General features: G+C 46.5%; 1 protein-coding gene across 1 annotated transcript in view; it reads left to right on the plus strand.

The window, feature by feature from the left end:
• Nucleotides 1-23,216, plus strand: part of RIPOR1 (RHO family interacting cell polarization regulator 1) — a 43,217-nt gene that overhangs the window by 15,115 nt on the left and 4,886 nt on the right. The window contains exons 2-19 of the mRNA XM_015817538.1: nucleotides 2,349-2,475; nucleotides 4,835-4,987; nucleotides 6,033-6,111; nucleotides 6,657-6,680; nucleotides 7,378-7,431; nucleotides 8,714-8,866; nucleotides 8,982-9,045; nucleotides 9,696-9,739; nucleotides 10,589-10,714; nucleotides 10,808-10,956; nucleotides 11,174-11,303; nucleotides 14,612-15,304; nucleotides 17,509-17,630; nucleotides 18,926-19,109; nucleotides 20,155-20,290; nucleotides 21,727-21,888; nucleotides 22,014-22,172; nucleotides 22,726-22,922. Of these exons, the coding sequence (XP_015673024.1) occupies nucleotides 2,349-2,475; nucleotides 4,835-4,987; nucleotides 6,033-6,111; nucleotides 6,657-6,680; nucleotides 7,378-7,431; nucleotides 8,714-8,866; nucleotides 8,982-9,045; nucleotides 9,696-9,739; nucleotides 10,589-10,714; nucleotides 10,808-10,956; nucleotides 11,174-11,303; nucleotides 14,612-15,304; nucleotides 17,509-17,630; nucleotides 18,926-19,109; nucleotides 20,155-20,290; nucleotides 21,727-21,888; nucleotides 22,014-22,172; nucleotides 22,726-22,922 (2,756 nt within the window). The remainder of the gene's footprint in view (nucleotides 1-2,348; nucleotides 2,476-4,834; nucleotides 4,988-6,032; nucleotides 6,112-6,656; nucleotides 6,681-7,377; nucleotides 7,432-8,713; nucleotides 8,867-8,981; nucleotides 9,046-9,695; nucleotides 9,740-10,588; nucleotides 10,715-10,807; nucleotides 10,957-11,173; nucleotides 11,304-14,611; nucleotides 15,305-17,508; nucleotides 17,631-18,925; nucleotides 19,110-20,154; nucleotides 20,291-21,726; nucleotides 21,889-22,013; nucleotides 22,173-22,725; nucleotides 22,923-23,216) is intronic.

Raw genomic sequence — 23,216 nt, forward strand, 5'->3', positions numbered from 1 at the left:
GACTAGATTTACAGGTTATGCTTGATAGGAAACTATAGCAATATTACTTCCTGTTGTGTCATCAGTGAACTTTAGTCAGTTCCTAAAACACACCTCATCAATCATCATTAGGGCTGAAACTAATATGGCGTGATGTGATGCTCTCTTTTATTTTGCCGTCCAGTTCCTGCCATTTTCACGTGAACTGCCTTGTCCAGAACTGAACATCTGTTGTAGTGTTTTGCGAACCTGCAATACCAGTGGACACAGAATCCCCAAAGCCTTTTTAACTACTTTGGGTAGTTTTCTATTTTAGAAACTAAAATAGAAGCCGAAAGGATGTCTCGTGCTTAGAAGTGAAAAATTGCATACCTTTGCTTATTAGAGTATGACCAAACGTTGAAATAAGGGAATCTGGGTATCAGATAAAGGAAATATTCGGCTTGCAACCGTTCGTGTAGTGACAATTTGAAGTTACAACGGCCCTTTAAAAAGTGCCTTACGACTCGTCCTCGCAGTTACACCCGCCACAACATCCCCAGGGTCACGTGATCAAAATTCAGGTGCTGGGCAACTGGCGGGTATTTACAACGGTTGCACTACCCGGGGGTCATGTGATCACCATTTGCGACCTTCCCAGCCGGCTTCCCACAAGCAGTCAATGGGGGGGGAAGCCGGATTCGCTTAGCGACCACATGATTCCCTTGACTGCCGTGATTCGTTTTAACCACCACGACAAAAAAAGGTCGTAAAATTGGGCACCACTCACTCAGCAATGGAAATGGCGGCTGTAAATCGAGGACTCCCTGAAAGCCAGTTGATGGAGTGTTGGATCTTATTTTTGTCCGCCTGTTCCTTGTCTTTGCTTCTTGGCAAGCTCAGCCCCACCCAGCAGATAATTCGGGAAGAGGCGGAACTCTCCCAGCTGAGAACTGGTGATTGTAAATATTGATGGGAAAATAATAGAGTGCTTTTGGCCCTGTCCTTGTTACTGACTCATTTTCATCCCTGTTGAGTCTAAATTTGCCAGACAGCATGAGGTGTCTGAGGATATGTTTGTAGAGCCGGTTGGGGTGTTTCCTCCAGAATCTGCTTAGTTGGTGATAGCTTCGTGCCTGTTGCTCTTCTCTTCCAGGGAGGGGTTGAATTCTCTCTCTGGCCTGTGGGTAGGCAACCTTGGCTCTTTTATGACTCGTGGACTTCAACTCCCAGAATTCCTGAGTCAGCATGGCTCAGCTTAGAAACCTCTCCCTTTCCCCTCAGCATGGCTGGCTCAGGAATTCTGGGAGTTGAAGTCCACGAGTCATAAAAGAGCCAAGGTTGCCTACCCCTGGGTTAAGCAGCAACTCTTGATAATGAGTGCGGAGATTGGAAATGGATGCCTTTGTCTGCAAGCCATAAAGGACAGTGCATGTATAGGTACTCCTCAAATTACAGCGGTTCGTTTATGCTCAATGTTACAATGACACTGAAAAATGTGACTTTTGACCGTTTTCCACAGTGATGACCGTTGTAGCATCCATGTGATTGAAATTCAGATGCTTGGCAACTGGTTCATACTTAGGACCGTTGCTGTGTCCCAAAGTCACGGATGGGATCCTTTTTTGCGACCCCATTGCAAAGTCAATGGGAAAACCAGATTCACTTAACAACTGGGTTGCTAACTTATCCTCTGCAGTGATTCACTTAACATCCGTGGCAAGAAAGGTCGTAAAATGGGGCAAAACTCACTTAACAAATGTCTCACTTAACAACAGAAATTTTGGGCTCAGTTGTGTTAATAAGTTGAAGACTACCTTTATATATGGTTCCCGATCTAATTCTGGGCAGTGAGCATAGCATAACAATATACATTTACTCCTCAGCGTATGATCACAACTCAGACCAGGATCTCCATTGCTAAGCAAGGCAGTTGTTAAGTAAGCCACGCTCAATTTTCTGCCTTTTTTATCATGGTTGTTAAATGAACCACTACTGCTATTAAGTGAATCACACAGTCCTTAAACGAATCCGCCTTCCCCCATTGACTTGGCTTGTCAGAAGCTAGTTGGGAAGATTCCCAAATGTTGATCACACGACGCGAGGATGCTGCGACCGTCATAAATACGTGCCAGTTGCCAAGTGCCCAAATCTTACGACGGTGAGGATGTTGCAACGGTCATAAGTTTGAGGACCAGTTGTAAGTTGCTTTTTTTTCAGCCCTGTTGTAACTTTGAACAGTCGCTGAATGAACGGTTGTAAGTTGTAGTTCGTTTCAGGCAGTTTCAGTTAGCCGTAAAGGATTAACATAAACTCGCACGAGTGGAAAAGCTGGAGAATTTTGTCACTGATTTGGAAGCTCAGCTCAATATTCCTGGTTTGTTTTGCAGGGAGTCCCTCCCGGTGGAATTCCATGATGTCCCTCTCTGTACGACCCCAGCGGCGCAGTCTGGTGGTCAGGATCAATAGGAGCCAGTCGTTTGCAGGGGTCAACTCTACCCAGGATAAATCTTTCAGGTAGGCTTAAGCAAAAATGTCTCCGAGCAACGGAGATAATCAGGGAAGCCTCTGATTTCCTGCATGGTTCTTGCTGGCGAATTGCACCAAGGGAGTCCTGGGGATAAACATCATATATTTGGGACAAAATAAATGCAGATGGATAAGAGGACAGCCTGTTTGGTTTTGTAAAGGTCTGTTTGTTCTCTTCAACCCTACTCTTAGAACATTTTACAGGCGCCCACCGAAAAGTCCCCATAGCAATTGCAACATTTCTCTTTCCTAGAAAAGCAAATTATTTTAAATTTGTCCCTTACTTCTCTCTCTTGCTCTGTTTCTCCAAATCTTTATTTTTTTTCTCCAGCTACACCTTTGTTTATTCCTCTGGGCAGGTGAGCTTTTTTTTTCTGCAAAGTCCTGTAATTTAACACAACCTGAGCATTTATACAAGAGCAAAAATTGAGGGGTGAAAAAGACTCCATCTAAAGCACCCCTGGTCTGAGATAAAAAGTGGGCCTTGAATAGTTAGCTATTCAGTTAAGTAACGATTGGCCCCTTATGATTAAAAAAATTACATAAACAGCAGGCCATCCTCTTTTCCTGTGGTCAGATTTTCCATTTTTCCTTTGTTTTAAGCTTAGTACGGGAAAGAGTGCTGAATGATGTAAAATTATCTAATGGAAAAAAAACCTTCCTAGTCCAAATGCAAACACGCCTACAGAGCAAAGCTTTTAGGCTAATTTTTGCCAAAGAAGACTAGCTTGATTGCAGCACCTGGAAATAATGACCCACGATAGCCATGCCAGTTTAAACTAGTATGGCTGGTAAACAGGCTTAGCATGAGTTGGTGTATGGGTGGCTGGTGGAAGAAACCAAGTTTGGACTGAGAAGCGAATAATGAAATTCCAAGGGCCAATGAAAAACCTGGGTGTTGAAAGCCTCTGGAGAGTGTCATCTTAGGAATCCAGGTCAGCTCTCCGATGCCTTGCAGTTGTCTATTATCTTTTAATCCTTTTTGTCCTGGCTCAGAAGCTTGAAGGAACATACAAGATTCTTCCCGCATAATTACTGTGGAAGGAAGGTTAGGATGAGAAGTAAATCCTGGCCCAAAGGCAAACTATGGGTGAATGAGACTTGGCCAAAATCTAGGGAGTGATTTGATTGGGCCAGCTTTGAAATGGGTAGCTTTCTTTTTAAGTAAAAGTGGGAACCACTCATACCTAAATTTCTTCTCTTAGTTCAGTGTTTCTCAACCTTGACAATTTTAAGGCATGTGGACTTCAACTCCCAGAATTCCACAGCCAGCAATGCTGGCTGTGGAATTCTGGGAGTTGAAGTCCACATGCCTTAAAATTGTCAAGGTTGAGAAACATTGTCTTAGTTTGAGGAGGAAAGAATTGGCCGATTTGTCTCCAGCTTTCAAAGCCTAGTGTGGGATGAAGATCTGTTGGTAGCCCCTACATTCGGAGTCGCTTCTCCCTGCAACACACCACGTGGCTGGCTTTCCTCACAATGATGAACATTTTTTTGTGTATCACTAATAGATTTTGGAAGGGCTCAAAGGCCACTTTTCTGGTTCATGCAATCTCCTAGATGACAGGGTTTTAGAGGGGACCAAAGCCATTTTTCTGGTTTATGCAGTCTCCTAGATGATGGGTTTTCAAACCTGTTCAGACCTCAAGGCCTGTGAGCTGAAAAAATAAATATATCCCTGAACCCATGATCAAGAGGCAAAACTTTAGCGATAGAAAAACTAACCGGAAAAAAGCTTTCCTGCTCGTGGAAGTGTCTTTATGCAAATGCATATATTAAAATTACATGGATTTCGCAAAAGCAGATGTCCCAATGAGCATTCCAGAATGTTCATTAAAGGGAATAATAACAACAACAGCAACAACAGAAGACATGTCAGTTTAACGTCTCTAATGTCCACAAATTAAAAGCTGAATTTCACCAGATTCAATAAGAGGAATGTGATTGCTTTTCCTTAGAAAACTTTCCATGGAAGCCCATTTGCTGCATTTGGGGGAACTTTTTTTCCCCTCTTTCTTTTAGTTTGGTCAGAAACCCTATCAAATTCGCCCAGTTTTCACAGAACACAGTTTGGTGGGGGGGGGGAAACAAACCCTGTCCTAGATTGTGCAATCAACTTAGCAAAGAGAAGCGTGGAAAAATTTCTTTACGGATACATTTTTCTTGAAACATTTTTAAGGCTTTTTGCTATTACTGCAGGGGGTGTGGATGTGTACTGGGGCTGTTTATTTTCCCACCCAGACTAGGCAGAATACCATCCTGCATTATTAAATGTCGGCTGGCCAGCCTCTTCCGCGATATCCTCTTTTGCCCGGGGCTTTTATCATCCTTATTATTTTTTTGGTAGGAATTTCCCTGCGTTCAGTACACCCACGGTCTCCAGGAAGTCTGGCTCCAGGGTCAGTAGGATGTTTTCAATGTCTCACAAATCCCCTCCACCCAAGGTGCCCCAGCCAGAGCGATTCGATGAAGTATACGAAGCATTGAAGAAAGGGCTAAGGTAAGCCTCGCTGCTAGCGTCACCTGGCACCCAGCGTGTGACACGCACCGGCACCTGTTCACTCAAAATATCCAAGGTTGCCTTTCTGGCACGGGTTGGGTATCTGAGGAGGCTTGTGAGGAGTAACTGTGAAATGGAGTGTCGTCAGCAGGATGTCGAGAGCCAGTTTGGCCTAGTACAGGGGTCTTCAAACTTGGCCACTTGTGGATTTCAACTCCCAGAATTCTCCAGCCAGCCATATTGGCTGGGGAATTCTGAGAGTTGAAATCCACAAGTCTTAAAGTGGCCAAGTTTGAAGGTTCCTGGTCTAGTGGTTAAGACACCAATCTAGAAACCAGGAGACCCTGAGTTCCAATCTTGCCTCAGACCTGAAAGCCAGCTGGGTGACCTTGGGCCAATCAATCCCTCTCCCTCAGCCCAATTCACCTCAGGGTTGTCGTTGTGAGGAAAATAGGAGGAGAAAGGAGTGGTTCGATATGTTTGCTGCCTTGAGTTGTTTATAAAGGATAATAAAAGCAGGATATAAACATGTGATAAATAAATGCTTAAATAAATATTGCCTCAAAAGTTTGATACAGTGGTTAAGGCACCAAGCTAGAAACCAGGAGATTGTGAGTTCTAGTTCCACCTGAGGCACAACTGGGTGACTTTGGGCCAGTCACTCACTCTCAGCCCTAGGAAGCAGGCAAGAGCAAAACACTTTTGAAATCTTGTCGAGAAAACTGCAGGGACTTGTCCAGGCAGTTGTCAGGAATCAACATCGACTTGAAGGCAATTCAGCTTTGTGTCAATTCAGTTGACAGTGGCTCCCTTCTCCTCCCACTTAAAGTTCAACTTGTAGATCAAGAGTGTGGACAGCGTGGCGGGAATCGGCTGAAAGGAAGTGTTCTGCTCTTGGGTTTTACTGCCAAGGATAACATCCTGCATGAACTCAGGCAGTCACTTGAATTGGGGAGCCAGGATGCTGCCTGTTGTAATCTTCCAAACAATGGGGAGATTATTGTGTGCTTTCTGTGCTTTCAGTCCCTTCCATCTCTCCCTGCAGTGCTTACCTGGAAGTACACCAGCAGGAACTGGAGAAGCTGAGTACGCAGATCCGTGAATCCAAGAGGAATTCTCGCTTGGTGAGTGGAGCAGTTCCTATCTTGGGTGACGCTGCCTAGCTCCGATGGACACAAGACTGTAACTTCAAATTGCAGAAGTTCAGTGGGTAGTCTCCAGTTCTCAGTCTTGCAGACATGCTGACCTTCAGACACTTCTGTGGAACAGACAGTGATGGTGCTACACTTCTGATTTGCATGCTTTTTGCACGCAGGATCTCCCCAATAGACACCCACAAAAGTACCTCTGTGCAGATATTCAGTATATACGTGGATAATGCAGTACACACTTCCCAATGCCTATGTAAACATGATCATTCTATTCTTGTCACAATGTCGGGGTGCCGTTTTAACAGATCTGTTCAGAAGAGCATGTTGGCAATTCCTGATATGATGCCATGTAATCACTGTGGTGCTCTCAAAGGTTGGTTGTCTTCTTGCAGACGTTTCATTACCCAAATAGGGAACATCTCCAGCTACACATGTTCTCTTCTATTGCCATGTATTCAGCAGTTCTTCCATGTTCCTGGCTCCTCCTGACCTTCCCCTTCTCCTTTTTTCTCCTTTAGGGCTTCCTCTATGACCTTGACAAGGTAAGACATGCTGGGAAGAAAGCGGAGAACCCAAGGGATGATGTTGCGTGGGATAGGATTGCCCACCTCTTCCATCTCATGTGTTTCTGCATGCAAAATGTTGTCCCCTCTCTGGTCTTGGATCCGTCTCCTTTCTCTACCTTGCCAGAATGATCTTGCTTGCTCCAAGGCTTACTGTTAAATAAACATATACCTGTACTGAGGTTCCCAAAGATGATAATTGGGTGAGATAAGACTAATATCTTTTTTTTTTTACTTCTTTCCATGGCAGCCCATGTGCCTGGAGGATTTGTGGGGTCCTATATTCTTTTACAAGGAATGAGGTGCAATGGCTCAGTGGTTAAAGACGCTGAGCTTGTCAGTTGGATACCTAACAGCCAGAGTTCAAGACCCAAGCTCCCCACAAAGGGGTGAGCTCCCGGTACTTGCCCACCTAGCAGTTCAAAAACATGCAAATGCGAGTAGATAAATAGGTACCACTTCAGTGGGAAGGCAACAGCATTCCCTGCCCCTTTGGTGTATGATCACACTGACCATATGACCATGGAAATTGTCTTTGGACAACATTGGCTCCCTCAACCAAGAAACGATGGAGATGAGCAGACACGGCTGGCAGGGAAATCTTTACCTTTTTACATTCCTTTACCAGTTGAGTGTCTAGAATCCTTCAAAATGATATTTCTTTCTCATTTCACAGCAAGTCAAGTCCATTGAGCGTTTCTTGCGCCGTTTGGAGTTTCACGCTAGCAAGGTACTTGCGGTTTCTCAATTCACTCTGCATGTTGGATCGCCATGCCAAGAAAAGCTATTTTTTTTAAATTGTCCTTATAAATTATGCCTTAGAACCTTTGTGTAAATGTTTGCCTGTAGTTTAAACCTAGTTTCAACCCAGAGTTTCAACCCAAAGCAAGAGGATTCGGTTGCAACTTTCCAAAGATTTCTGGCTAAGCAATTTCCCTGCTGCCTGATCCTTCTTAACTGTAGATGCTAAGGTCTTTTAGTATGTAAAATTCGGGTTCAGCTATTCAGCCAGGGCCCTTCCCAAAGAGAAGGAGAAAAAAAATCTGCGGGCAGAACGAGAAGTAACAGATGGAAGCTTACCAAAGAGAAATCCAACCTAGAACTCAAGAGGAATTTCCTATCACTGAAAGCAATTAATCAATTAAGCTTACCCTCAGAGGTTGTTAACACTCCATCACTGGAGATTTTTAAGAGATTGTGTAGCCCAGTGATGGCGAACCTTTTAGAGACCGAGTGCCCAAACTGTAACCCAAAACCCACTTATTTATTGCCGGGTGCCAGGTGGGCGTGGCCCACTGATGGGCATGGCTGTGGTGGTCATGGCAGATTGAGGGGGTGTGGCCAAGTGGGGCATGGTCACCTCAATGTTGCTCGTGGGGAGGGACGCCTGTGGGGGCTGGGCAAGGTTGGGGGAGATCCAGGGGGTCTCTGGCAGGTGGGGCGGTGGGCAGGAGGCTCATCCTGCGGGGAGAGGCGAGGCAAGGTGAGGCAGGGCGGGGGTGCCATTGTCACAGGGCAAGGTGAGGCAGGGGCCGGGGCGGCTGCTGCCTGACACCATTGGCTCCTGCACACACAGGCCAGCGAGCGCATGGGTGCTGGGATGCATCCAGTCACGTGGGACCTCGGCGAGTTAGCGGGCGGCTGGTTGAAGAGAGACGGTTGCCATCTCCAGGGCATGTCGCGCGTGTCCACAGAGAGTGCTCTGAGTGCTGCCTCTGGCACACGTGCCATAGGTTCGCCACCACTGGTGTAGCCATTTGTCTGGAATTGGTATTGGATCTCCTACTTGAGTAGGGGGGTTGGACTACGAGTCCTTCCATCTCTGTTATTTTGTAATTCTGTAAAGATCCGGAAGAGCCTTTTTGAAGACAGAATAGCTTGTTGTGTAACCTAGGATGGTCTGTGAGTCAGCCTTCTGGATATTTCAGCAGGTGCCCTCACAGTTGGCTCAGCTTTCCGCTCAACCAACTTGCAGCTTCTCACTCTCGTTCTCCTTGGTTCCTTTTCGATAGATCGATGAGCTCTATGAGGCGTATTGCATCCAGCGACGACTCCGAGATGGCGCTCACAACATGGTCAAGGCCTACACAGCCGGTTCCCCGGGCAGCAAGGAGGCCCGAGAGAGCTTGGCCGAAGCCGGCAAGGGCTACAAGGAGTACACGGAAGTGAGTCAAGATAGCTGGCGTCTCAGGGAGGAAGAAAACCTGTTGGGGTAACAGGAGGAAAGTTCCTGGGTTGACAAGCGTTAACAGTTGGGTGTCAATTTTCTCCCCCATGCAGAACATGTGTCTGTTGGAGAGTGAGTTGGAGAGCCAGTTGGGAGAGTTCCATATCAAGATGAAAGGTAGGAAGGGGCAAATTACCTCTGCAGGAGGAAACATTGTCAGCTGTTTTTAAAAGCATCCTTCTCAGGAGCACAACAGGACCAGTATCAAGACATTAGCCCATCAGAGTGGTATGTTTATTGCTGCTGGCCTGTAGACAGGAATCTTGCCAGGCTAAAGCACAGAGTGCGTAACTGTTAGATAAACACCGCGAAGCTTTAGGGAGGATCTCCGTTCAGTCTCTTCCTCCCCTAAGGGACTCAAGGCTACTACTCAGCCATTTCAACCTCCCCTCAACTCAGGACCAGATTGCACCACACCCTTGAGGAGTCTAAGACAGGGGTCCTTAACCTTGGCCACTTTTAAGCTGGCTGAGGAATTCTGGGAGTTGAAGTCCACAAGTCTTAAAGTGGCCAAGGTTGAGGACCCCTGGTCTAGGAGACGGCTTGGTGCAGCAGCACTAGTAGAAGAAGGCTGTTGACATTTTGCCTCTTGAGATCTCCTCCGGATCACAAAGTTTTCTCACAAATGTACATCTGGAGAAAAGGGATGGGGTGGTGGTGACCTTATTATTTATTGTTTTCTGATTCTTTATGAAGGATAACGACATTCGAACTACCTAGGTGGACCATGAGTGAAGCCATAAACATGTCTTGTCATTCTCTTGCAGGATTGGCTGGCTTTGCTAGGCTTTGTGCGGGGGACCAATATGAGGTACGTAGAAGCAAGATGGGTGATGGAGGGGGTAGAACAGAAGGGTTATAATAATAATAAAGTTGGAAGGGACCTTGGAGGTCATCTAGTCCAACCCCCTGCTCAGGCAGGAAACCCTATACCATTTCGGACAAATGGCTGTCCAGTCTCTTCTTAAAAACTTCCAGTGTTGGAGCATTCACCACTTCTGGAGGTAGGTTGTTCCACTGGTTAATTGTTCTCACTGTCAGGAAGTTTCTCCTTAGTTCTAGGTTGCTTCTCTCCTTGATGAGTTTCCATCCGTTGCTTCTTATCCTGCCTTCAGGCGCCTTGCAAAATAGCTTGACTCCCTCTTCTTTGTGGCAGCCCCTGAGATACTGGAAGACTGCTATCATGTCCCCCCTCGTCCTTCTCTTCATTAAACTAGACATCCCCAATTCCAGCAACCGTTCCTTATATGCTTTAGCCTCCAGGCCCCTAATCATCTTCGTTGCTCTTCTCTGTACTCTTTCTAGAGTCTCAACATCTTTTTTACATCGTGGTGACCAAAGTCATCGTGGTTCTAGAGTTGGGTAGGATTGGGGAAAATGTTGAAATTGCAAATGGGAGCTAGTTAGGGGATTGTTTTCCGCTCATTGACAGCCTTGGGGGTGTGGACCCCAGGTGACTGCCGGGTGCTTTCCAGATGTTCGTATCAGAGTGATCCCAGAGGTTGGAAGGTTGCCCACTGTTACTTAAAGGATTGGGTGAATTGGTTCCTTCTGTTTGATATCCAATAAAGGCTTGCAATCAAGCTGGCTTAAAATTGTGAGTCTGAATGTTATTGCTAGTCTTCTAACTGATACCCAAATTTCTCCTTCTTCACGGTAGATCTTCATGAGATATGGGCGCCAGCGATGGAAACTACGGGGTCGCATTGAAGCCAACAGCAAGCAAGTCTGGGATAGTGAGGAGATGATCTTCTTGCCCCTTATCACAGAATTTCTGTCTATCAAGGTGACTGATGTCTCCCGAGTCAGATGTTCTCCTACCTAGAAAAGATGTCTTTTCCTTATTCACGATAATTCTGCTTTTCCTTTCTCTTTTCAGGTGACGGAACTCAAGAGCTTGGCCAGCCACGTAGTGGTGGGGAGTGTCTCTTGCGAGACCAAGGACCTCTTTGCAGCCCTGCCCCAAGTGGTGGCCGTGGATATCAATGACCTAGGCACAATCAAGCTGAGCCTGGAGGTCAATTGGAAGTGAGTGCACTTGGCCTTCAAGCTTGTTCTGTTCTTCTCCAATGTGAGGACATTGTTGGGTGCCTGTTGGGCCTCCATGAAGGATGGGTTCTGCTGAGAGAGCGTATGGTGTCTCCTTGAAGATCTTCCAAGTGATGTAAAGAGCCTGTGGGGCCACCTCTCCCCTCAGCTCACTTTCCTCTCTTCCCCACTAACGTCTATGCTTTCCTTCCATCAGTCCCTTTGATAAAGAGGACCAGCCATCTTCTGCCAGTACTGTGAACAAGACTTCGACAGTCAACAAGCGATTCTCCACATACAACCAGAGCCCTCCTGATACCCCTTCCATGAGAGAACAAGCCTTTTATGTGAGTACTCCTTCAATGGGTGCTACATTTATTAAGATATGGGGAGAGGGGAAAGCTCTTTGTCTTTATGGCTTCATAGTAGCTTCACCAATGACTTGGAGAGCATCTAGTCCAGGGGTCCTCAAACTTGGCCACATTAAGACTTGTGGACTTCAACTCCCAGAATTCTGGGAGTTGAAGTCCACAAGTCTTAAAGTGGCCAGGTTTGAGGACCCCTGATCCAGTCCAATAAGCAAATATGCATCACTCTCCTCCTACAGCAAGGCTCTTCAAACTTGGCCCTTTTATGACTTGTGGCCTTCAACTCCCAGAATTCCTCAGCCAGGCACGCTGGCTGAGGAATTCTGGGAATTGAAGTCCACAAAAGGGTCAAGTTTGAAGACCCCTGTCCTACAGTCTTATACACAAAGCCTATGTTACTGTTCAAAAGATGTTTTCAATCAAAGTAGGCCACACTCCCTTGGATGGCTTCTCTTCCTAGCAGTTACACCACATTCTCATACTTGTTTCTTTATTTAAATGCTTTTATGGATCTTAGACTTGGGATAGAATTTGTCAAATTGTAGTTCCTACTGCACTCAAGCTGAACAACCAGGATTTAATCTTGAATTGTATGTAATCAGAGATTGAAACACAGTTATTTTGGTTCAGCTAATCCAGAAATCTATGGTTTAACCACGTCTAGAAATCCCTGGATTAGGACAGGGATGTGCAATCTGAGATTATTCAACAAATATTGCTTTGGCTGCAATCTCCAGAGATCTCAAAAAAAATTGTCCCCCAGAATTGAATTCTAACATATAATGAAATAAGTGGTGCCAGTGATTAAATAAATGGTGGTCATTTCCATTAGTTACTTTTATTTAACCCAATCTTATTTTGATCTGCCTTTTCATCCTGGCCTTGTCTACTTCTGGGAGGGGTATCTCCAGCCCTTCATTTAAAGTCCATACATGGCCCTGAAAAAAAATGTTCTGTGCTTATATTACCTTTGGTCACATTGAAGAAAAGGAAAGGGGACAAAAAGCACACAAACAAAACATTTTCTTGTGGGATCCAAGAAGAAGCCATGTTTATCAGACTAAGACTGTTCATATTTGTAGGTGAAACATTTTTTAAAAGAAGGAGAACAACTTTTCCAATCTGGAGGAAATTTCCTAGTTAGATTTATTGCAGAGAAGCGCGTGCTTTATCCTGATTCCATAAACCAGGGGTCCCCAACCCCCGGTCCGTGGACCGGTACCGTGCCGCGGCATGCCAGCAACCGGTCCACGCAAACAAGCAAAGCCCCATCCGTGGGATGCAGGCAACACACAAAACAACTCACCCTCCGGTCCGTGGAAAAACCTCTCTCCATGGAACCGGTCCCTGGTGCCCAAACGTTTGGGGACCTCTGCCATAAACGGTGACATGGGGCACCCACCTGAGGTTGGAAGTCCTGGGTGTTGACGATTGTTGCCTCTTTCTCTGCTCAAGAGCCTGCCTTGGGAGGCGGTCCCCAAGCAGAGGCGGGCCTTGATGGACGTCTTCCAAGAGACCGTCCTGGAAAGGCTGCCGTGGAGCTGTTCATGCAGCGACGTCTCCTCGGTGCAGCTCAGCACAAGGGCGTCTCAGGGCTGCGTAAGTCCTCGCACCGTTGCATCGCTTGGTGTCCCTCAACAGAGTTTCCTCTGCTTTAGCCTCTGCTTTAGGATAAGTGGTACTTGGCAGTAGCGAACTGTACAGGCTTCCTTTGTCTTGTTGGCTTGTAGTGGTCACTGCTGATTGTGTGTTTACTATCTGCTACCCCTGCAGGCCGGGAGGTGGGGAGGGACCCTCATTGGGAAATTTAGCAGGAAAGGTCTTCCTTCAAATTAGAAGTTGGCAAGCTATGGTTCGTAGGCTGTGTGTAACCTTGGTTCTACTTAGAAGTAACCCTGGACATACTTTCAGAAGCCCTCTGAAGTTGGTCAAGCCAGGCTTTGTGTAAGAACTACAGGTAGCCCTCCACTTACAACCACAATTCACCCCCAAATTTCCGTGGCTAAGCGAAAAAGAGTGAATTTTGCTCCATTTTACGACGACGTTCTTGCCAAAGCTGTTAAGTGACTTACTGCAGTTGTTAACTTAGTAACCTGGTTGTGAAGTGAACCTGGCTTCCCCCATTGACTTTGCTTGTCAGAAGGTCGCAAAAGGTGAGCAACAAATTATGATTAAAATGATTCATTGTTTAGGATGTAATCCCAAGCAGGGATAACACTGTTAAGGAGAATTTTAAATCCTGTGAATAAGAGTTTTGGGCAGGGATTCATTAAAAGGGCTCCATTTCACACCGTTTTCCATTCAATATTACCAATATGGCCCTCGCTTAACCTAATTCAGGGGTCACCAAACTTGGCCGCTTTAAGACTTGTGGACTTCAATTCCTAGAATTGGGAGTTGAAGTCCACAAGTCTTAAAGCAGCCAAGTTTGAAGACTCCTGTCCTAACTTCTTGCTAAAGGCTTTTGGAGGTGATCTAGCATGAGACAGCAAGTCCCAACTCAGAATGGTTACCCCAAAAGCCAACTCTAGAATCCCCCATATCATTCAGGAGGCCATCTCAGCTGGTGAGGAATAGCTGGTCTCTCTCCCCTGGGGGTTTGCCAATGTATATGGAAGACAGAGCGCGTTACTTAAGTGTAGCAGACATGTCAGCACCAACATCTGGGCAGATGGTTTTCTGCAGATGGTGAGCGGATGCAAACATTGAGGAGCAATGGAAGAAAATGGATTCTATTAGAAGCCAATTCTTCTCCCAAACATAGACCACACCACTGACCGTTGGCTCTGTCCCCACCCACACTGAACAGCCTCCCTGTGTGTAGTTAACTGGCTGGAGGATAAGAAGGAATAGGGCTAAATTACTAATATGGGATTGGGCGATGTAAAGTATCAAGCCACCCTCCGTGGCATCTGCCCTATCTCAACATTAAACTCGGAAGTTTTCAAAGTATGTTATTAAGAATAGCCAGCGTAAGATTTCAATCTCATAAAAATGCGAATATGTATATTTGCCCCTGGGTCATTTGCGAGATGACATGAAGGGACCCAGCAGCTGGACCCCAGGTTTTGGTTAGTTCAGCTGCAGCCTTGTGTTTACCTGGAGGTGGCATGTCAGGTCAAGGAAGAAGAACTGCTGATGTTCCAGAGATAAAGTTGAGGGCTGTGGAAAGAATGATTGTGAAGGAGGGTTCGCCTGTTGGGTGGAAGAGGTTCTGCTTGTGTGCTCACTTTGACCTGCAATGCTCCAATGCGGCCGTATCTCATTTGTGGTGTTGTTCTCTTCAGAACATGCTGCGGCAGCAGGAGGATCTGGAGAATGGGGCAGCCTGGTCCATCTCTTCAGAGTCGTCCGATGACTCTTCCAGCCCCCAGCTGTCCGGAAGTGCCCGACATTCATTGCCCAGGCCTATTGTGCAACCTGCAGTGCAGGCCACTGCACCTGCCATTGAAATTGCTTTCACCCACCCTGAGGACAAGGAGCCCGCAATCCGAGAGGAGGCCGCCATGGCCAACGGACACGTGCCCTATTCCCGGACTCTTAGCCAGATCAGTGAAGCAAGTGTAGACCTGCCCATAGCAGAAGAGAAGGAGTGTCCTGTCCCCAAAGAGCCTAGTCCTTGGGATGTCCCTCCCTTGGAAACGAACTCCTCGCCCCCAAGCGTGGGCTTGCCACTGGACACTCAGATCCGTGAGGACGAAGAGGGTGAGCCTGACGGGGCCACCCCTGTTGGAGAGGAGAGTGAGGAAACTCCTGGTCCAGCACAAGAGGTTCAACCGCCCAAGTCCTCGTTGGCGCCATCAGCCTTGGGACAGCTTCAGCAGTCAGGGATCTCAGAAGCCCCAAGGCCCAAAGCTGTGGACTCTGGCCTGGAGGAGGCCATCAACACACTGGCTTCTGCTCTGGATGACTATCGGGGCCAATTCCCTGAGCTGCAGGTTCTGGAGCAGGAACTCAAACATCTTGAGGAGATTCTCTTGGTAAGTGAATGGGTAGAAAGCTTACGGCCACACCAGAAGCTGGAGGGGTTCTCATAGCATTTAAACAAACTGCTTTCCCGAGGTCTTCTCATACTGATGTGTTTTAAGCCAGGAGATCAGAAGGATTGTCTGGCTGCCATTGTGGAAGAAAATAAAACTGAACATTGCAATCTGCTCTTCTATCTCAGGGACATTTTTTTTTTTTTGGTGTTATTCCAAATGTCACGAGATTCTGAGTCACCACCCCGTGATCTGTCAAAAATCTCAAGAGAGTTAACGATTCCATGAGATTTTTCCTGTTTTAAAACAAAGGGTACATTAACTTTGGAAATTCCCCACTCAACGTTTTGAGATCTACTAACTACCATTCCATAGGACTGCAACTCCTTAAGGAGTTTTGGAGGCCCTTCCTCCAAAACCTGGTTTTGAAAACTTGCTTGAATTATGCAAGCAATTACACTTGGTGGATCTTTGGATTATGTTTATGTATGTTTTGCATAATGTTGACCAGTTCTAGGAAGGAAAACAAACATGAAGGGACCCAGCAACTGGAACAGATTTGGTTAGTTCAGCTGTTTACCTGGAGGTGGCATGTTAAGTCAAGGAAGAAGAACTGTTGATGTTCCAAAGACAAAGAATGATTGTGAATGAGTGTATACACCTCCCGTGTGTACTAAAAATTCTTTTCAGATACATTTCTCACCACATCTGCTCCTGTGAACTTTTCTGGGCAACATAGGGTATATCTTCAACTCACACACTTCCGCTATGTCTTTTCACAAGAACAGCTTCCTGCCTACACATTAGAGGCCCATTCTGGTTGTTTTGAAAAGGAAGAATGGGACGAATAACATACAAAACCCCTGCAGAGAAACCTCAGAGAACTCTGCATAGTTCATATGCTGTAGGTTAGATTGCAGTTTTGGGCTTCCGCCTTCACATAAACCAAGGAAGACATAAACACGGTTTTCTAGCAATCTTTGGATTTGGATGAAAACTCAGTTTGCCGAGATGCTGGACTGCTCCAGTGTAGGGCATCGACCAAATTTCTGACAGGCGATCTTCTACATCAGAAAACGACAAGACTTTCAGATGAAAAGGTGTGCCATAAGTTTCAGGCACCTCCTCTTTGAACATTTGTTTGAAAATTAGACACTGAGTGTTTTGGGGTTTTTTTGTGGGTGTGTTGTGGGTGTGTTTTCTCCTTTTGCACGTGGGAGCTCAGGCCCAGCAGGGCTAATAATAATAATAATAGTAGTAGTAGTAGTAATAGTAATAGTAATAATAATAGTAGTAGTAGTAGTAGTAGTAGTAGTAGTAGTAGTAGTAGTAATAATAATAATAATAATAATAATAATAATAATAATAATAATAATAATAATAATAATAATAATAATAATAATGGTGGACGTGGCAGTGCCTGGAGACAGCAGAATAGACGAGAAAGAACTGGAGAAGATAACAAAATACAGAGACCTACAAATAGAAATAGAAAGCCTGTGGCAAAAGTAAGCAAGGGTAGTACCAATAGTAATAGGCGCCTTGGGTGCAATCCCAAAACAACTGGAGCACCACTTGAACACCATTGGCATTGACAAATTTGCCGTTAGTCAATTGCAAAAGGCAGCCTTACTAGGAACTGCTTTCATCCTGCGACGATATCTGTCATACCATCAAACATCCACATCTGCCTATCCCAGGTCCTGGGTAAGGACTCGATAGGTAGACAAAATGCCAAATCTAGTCTGAACATCTGGCTGACTGTGCGATGATCCATAATAATAATAAAGTTGGAAGGGACCTTGGAGCCCATCTAGTCCAACCCCCTGCTCAGGCAGGAAACCCTATGCCATTTCGGACAAATGGTTGTCCAGTCTCTTCTTAAAGACTTCCAGTGTTGGAGCATTCACTGTTTCTGGAGGCAGGTTGTTCCACTGGTTAATTGTTCTCACTGTCAGGAAGTTTCTCCTTAGTTCTAGGTTGCTTCTCTCCTTGATCAGTTTCCATCCGTTGCTTCTTGTCCTGCCTTCAGGCACTTTGGAGAAGAGCTTGACTCCCTCTTCTTTGGGGCAGCCCCTGAGATATTGGAATACTGCTATCGTACTGCTAGAAGCAGAGCAGTAAGGAGAATTCTTTGGTCTAGGATGGGCCCAAAAGAGAACCTTTTAAAAGTCTGACACTTTTTAAAATTTCCATCCCACAAGGAGAAGCAAGGAGTCTGCCTGAGCCGAGCCTCCAGTACCAGCCTGACGGTGGAACATGCGCTTGAGAGTTTCAGCTTCCTCAACGCTTCTGAATCAGAAGACTCGGAAGGAGAGGACGACAAGTGAGTAGGTTGGCTAAAAGCTGGTTTAGAGTTGCCCCCCAACTGCCCGTAACCAACGCCGCATAGAAATAGTCCTCCACTTACAACTGTTCATTTAGTGACCATTTGAAATCATAGCGGCGCTGAAAAAGAGTGACTTATGACCGTTTTTCACACTTATGACCGTTGCAGCCTCCCCGTTGTCGTGTGATCAAAGTTCAGACACTTGGTAATTGACTCCTATTCATGACAATCGCAGTGTCCCAGGGGGTCATGCGATCCCTTTTCGCCACCTTCTGACAAGCAAAGTCAGTGGGGGAAGACGGATTCACTTAACAACCGGGTTACTAAGTTAACAACTGCAGTGATTCACTTAATAGCTTTGGCTAGAAAGCCGTCGTAAAATGGAGCAAAATCCACTTGACAGCTGTCTCGCTTAGCCACGGAAATTTGGGGGGGGGGTCAATTGTGGTCGTAAGTCGAGGACTACATGTATCTCCTGTGTCCGGCTGGACCCTGCTTCCTCCAAGAGACAGTCTTGGCAGGGCTTGCTACAGGACTGTTGTTGTTGTTAGTTGCGAAGTCATGTCCAACCCATCGCGACCCCATGGACAACCTTCCTCCAGGCCTTCCTGTCCTCTGCCATCTTCTGGAGTCCATTTAGGCTCACACCTACTGCTTCAGTGACTCTATCCAGCCACCTCCTTCTTCTCTGTCGTCCCCTTCTTCTCTTGCCCTCCATCTTTCCCAGCATTAGGCTCTTCTCCAGTGAGTCCTTCCTTCTCATTAGGTGGCCAAAGGACTTGAGTTTCAACTTCAGGATCTGGCCTTCTAAAGAGCAGTCAGGGTTGATCTCCTCTAGGACTGACCGGTTTGATCGCCTGGCAGTCCAGGGGACTGGCTGAATGCCAGTGGCTTTTCCCACGGTGCTGATGCAGCTGTTGGAAAGCCAGTCTAAAGCCAACTGGTCTAACAGGTAGAAGCTGGCAGAAAATGCTGCAGCAGCGCCACTCCGTGGCCAGTGGTTGACACTGCTGCTAAGATCTGTTCACACCCCCATCCCCACTTGCCCCCCTCAAATATTTGCAAGGGGGAAATGTTGACCAAGATCCAACTTTTCCAAATACAGTGATTTTGGTCCTGCCTTCTCCACCCTGGTGGTGCCTAGGAATCACGGGCAAATTTATTTAGTTTGGGCCTTTGCATTTTCCCCCTAAGCTGGACCTGGCTGCCATGCGTTGAAAGCCAGCAGATGGCCCCGGTAGGATTTATGGAAGAAGCTGGCTTATAATTTTGCCCACCGCCTCTCTTTACAGGGTGGCAAGCAACGTCCAGGCTCCACCTGTGGGCAAAGTGCCAGGGCCCGCTGATACGGCAGCTGAAGACTCCTCCGCTGGGTGCCTAAACTCGGAAGGCAGCTTCGAGCCCATGACCACCGGCAACGAATTCCTTGACAGGGCCCTGGTCCTGCACCTCAACCACTGCAACCGCTTGCTGCTAGTGAGTGTGAAGACGTGGGTTTTGTCGCCTGTCCTGGGTCTGTCCTGGTCTTTTTAAAAATCAGAGTCTCCCCGTGGACGGGAAAGGCGTAATTTGGTGGTTCATTTTATTTATCTGTTTAGCAAATTTACACAGCCACCCATCTCGCAATAAAAAAAACACACCATAAAACCAATAGAAAACATAAACGCATAAAACACCCAAGATAGAGAGAGAACAGCTGGCGCTAGTCATATCCAGCTGCTTGCCAGCTTCCCACGGGAACCCCAAGGTTGGTGAAAAAACAGCATTTTTTGAGGGTTTTCCACAAGACAAGCAGGGATGGGGCCAATCTCACCTGGGGAAATGGTGTTTTGTTGAGTGGGGGGCACAGCAGTAAAAGCCCACCCTCCAGGTCCTGCCAGATGGAACTCCTGAGAAGATTTTCAGTGCCTTTGAACGGCCACTCTAAATGAATGGTTGTAAATTGATGATTACCTTTAAATGGATCCTTAAGTTGTGAAATATATGACGTACAGGGAGTCCTCGGCTTACAACCGTTCATTTAGTGACCATCCAAAGTTGCCACGACGCTTTAAAAAGCGACTTAGGATCGTTGTTGTTTTTTTCACACAACCGTTGCAGGGTCACGTCGTCAAAATTAAGACACTTGGCAACCGACTCATGTTTATGACGGTGGCCGTGTCCCGGGGCGGGGGTTCCTGTGAAGTGGGGAAGTTGGATTCGCTTAACACCCGTGTTCCTAACCAACTGTGTCAAGAAAGGCTGTAAATTGAGGCAAAACTCGCTTAACAACTGTCTCACTTAGCAACAGAAGGTTTGGGCTCAGCTGTGGTTGTCAAGTCGAGGACGACCTGTAATCATTTTTCCACATCTGCCACATTAAAATGATAACGCAGCGACATTTTTGGCCAATGAATGCATGCTGGGATTTGGGCGGCTCTGCTGGTTTTGCTCATCCTGACTTTTGCAGAAGGGTGCCCGTCTGCCACCCTGGCATCCCCTCTTCTCTCCTGACCATCTTTTGCCGTGTCTTGGTTCATAGAAGCTGGGCAACTTCGGACCTCTGCGCTGCCAGGAAATGTACGCTCTGGACAGGCTGGGCAGAGAAGTGCAGGTCCTAGAGATGGCCAGTCGCCTGATCGTGGACCGAGCAGGGATGGCCAGCTCTGCTGAGGAAGGTAGGACAATGGGCACTCAGGAGATGCATCCGGAGATGGCAGCATCAATCCCTGGCATACTCTTTACTTTTGGGGAAGAGGGGATCAACCCTGAACAATCAGAACACGTTGGCAGAATATCCATTTTCTCCTGGAAGAAAACATACCGAGTGTGTAACTAAGGCAGGGGTGGGGAACCTTGGCTCTTTTATGACTCGTGGACTTCAACTCCCAGAATTCCTGAGCCGGCGTGGCTCAGCTTGGAAACCTCTCCCTTTCTCCTCAGCATGGCTGGCTCAGGAATTCTGGGAGTTGAAGTCCACCAGTCATAAAGCGGCCTAGGCCTAGGCCAGAGGTAGACAACCTTGGCTCTTTTATGACTCGTGGACTTCAGCTCCCAGAATTCCTGAACCGGCATGGCTCAGCTTGGAAACCTCTCCCTTTCCCCTCAGCATGGCTGGCAGAGGAATTCTGGGAGTTGAAGTCCACGAGTCATAAAACAGCCAAGATTCCCTATCCCTGGACTAGGCCTACCAGTTTCTGATAATCTACTCCTGTCAGGCTTAATAGACTAGTACAGAGGTAGGCAACCTTGGCTCTTTTATCACTCATGGACTTCAGCTCCCAGAATTCCTGAGCCGGCATGGCTCAGCTTGGAAACCTCTCCCTTTCCCCTCAGTATGGCTGGCTCAGGAATTCTGGGAGTTGAAGTCCACGAGTCATAAAAGAGCCAAGGTTCCCCACCCCTGAACTAAGGGATATATGAAGGCATCAAAAAACACAATAGGGATATGCCTCTTTCCTGGTGGAATTTGCTTTCCTCTCACTTTTGTTTATGGGAAGAACTTACTTCTTTGCAACTGTTATTAGCCATGCCACTTTTCCCATAATTCCATGTGGCAGGCAGGCTTTTCTATTTTTTTCCTTCCGAGGGTTCATCTATTATTTTATCCACTCCTTGTATTTGTTGCATACCTAATATGAAGATATTTTTTTAAAAAATTAAAAAAAACCTTTTAGAACCAATTTTGAGTTAGGTGTTTATGACCTCAGAACTGCTAGCCAATCATCTTGATGCACAGCCATTTCCCAGTACAGACCTGAATAGCTACTTTTTCCCAGATATAAGCTGAGAGTGTAGCAGAGGAATAAGGCGCACCTTGATGATAAAGCGGCGTGTATTTCCATTGATATAATTAATATTTATAGTGGAGCACAGCGGTTCACGTGATTTAAGATGCTGAGTTGGAGGTTAGCAAGCCCGTGTTTGGGAACAGAATGCTGCTAGGTAGCTGGGGTGAGCTCCCATCATTTGCTCCAGCTCCTCAATGGGTACTCCCATAGGACAACGGAAGACATTTCATAAAATCAAGGTTGTGGATGGAGGCGAAGACCTTCCTTTGGGCAGTGATGGGATAACCAGAAGTCTTAATTGTGGGCCTTGTTTCCGTTCTCAGCGGTGCAGTTCTCAAAATGGAAAGAAGGCGTTCTCTCTTTCTGGGACCGTTGTGTGGCCGTCCCTAATGTGTATACCTGCTCCGTAGAAAAGTTCATGCAGATCGTCAAGGCTGAGTACGCGGCACGCATCAATGGCCGTCAGCCAAGCTTGGCCGATTCAGGTGAGTGTATTTTTTTTTTACAATTCAAAGCAATTCGTGGTCACGGGAAGTTTTAGAATTCTGTTCCTAGAAATGAGACACTAACGCACGGAGTACCCCTGTGTGTGCACCTCTTCCTGTTGCAGTGTGTGTAAAGCTGGTGGAAGAACTTCTGCAGCACCGGCTGCCCAGGCGTCAGGGGAGCTGCCAGGCTCAGCAGGTCACCCTCTTCCAATACTGGAGCCATTTTGAGGCCCTGCCTGTGGTTACACTGGACTCCTACATCATGGAGCTGGCCGAAGAAGGTATCGTGTGTTCAGCAACATTACAATGGGGTGGGCAGCCATTTTGCAGCTGGGGGCACCAGGGAACAGTCTAATGGTCCCAAAGAGAAAATAATGTATTGCTGAAGTTCAGTGTTTATTCTATGTTTCGGTGGCTCTGTCTAAAGCAGAAGCGTCCAACCTTGGCAACTTTAAGACTTGTGGCTGGGGAATTCTGGGAGTTGAAGTCCACAAGTCTTAAAAGTTGCCATGGTTGGACACCCCTGGCCTAAAGGTGCTGTGGAGGCGTCACAGACAACTCTCTAAGGCTACAAGGATGATTGCCAAGTGTGCTTGACACCACTTAAGGGGTGTGAGGGCAAGCTGATTTGCTTGTGTGAATAGCTGCCATAAATTAAAGGCCATAAAAGTGGTGTGATCTCAGAAGTGAGAATTTTCAGCATGGACCATCTTAAAAGCCATCTAGAGGGAAAGCAATAGTCCAGTTGGACTATTATCAGCTACTTTGGGTAAGATCCAACTTGAACCATACTGTCGTTCATACCAATGCTTGTTTTCTTTCATTGGCCTGCAGTCCTGCTGGCACAGAACCTGAATTCGGATGACCAAGATGTGGTCTTGAAGGCCCTGAAGCGAGTTCCCGAGAGCCGGCTACACAAGGACGGACTGAAGGCTTTGAGTTTGCTTCTTGTCGAAGGAAACACCAAAGTTATTGGAGCTGTAACAGCCCAATTACGCAACCTATCAGAGAACCCCAGTTTTCGGGAGCGGGCAAGTATTTAACATTTTTAACAGGTCATTGGAATAGATAGACAGATACCTGGTTCCTACATGCAGCCATATTACACATTCTTAAAAGAAACGTTTTCTTTTCTTGGGGTTTTTTTTTTTTTTTTTACGATAGACATTTGATTGCTGCAATTTCTGGAGATGGGTAGACTTGTTCATTCGCTTTAGGGAGCATGTGGGTTGGGAGAATTCATGGTGTAGATCAGGGGTCTTCAAACTTGACCCTTTTATGACTTGTGGACTTCAACTCCCAGAATTCCTCAGCCAGGCACGCGT

This window comes from Protobothrops mucrosquamatus, unplaced genomic scaffold (assembly GCF_001527695.2).
Source record: "Protobothrops mucrosquamatus isolate PMUCROS unplaced genomic scaffold, P.Mucros_1.0 scaffold605, whole genome shotgun sequence".
Taxonomy (NCBI): Eukaryota; Metazoa; Chordata; class Lepidosauria; order Squamata; family Viperidae; genus Protobothrops; species Protobothrops mucrosquamatus.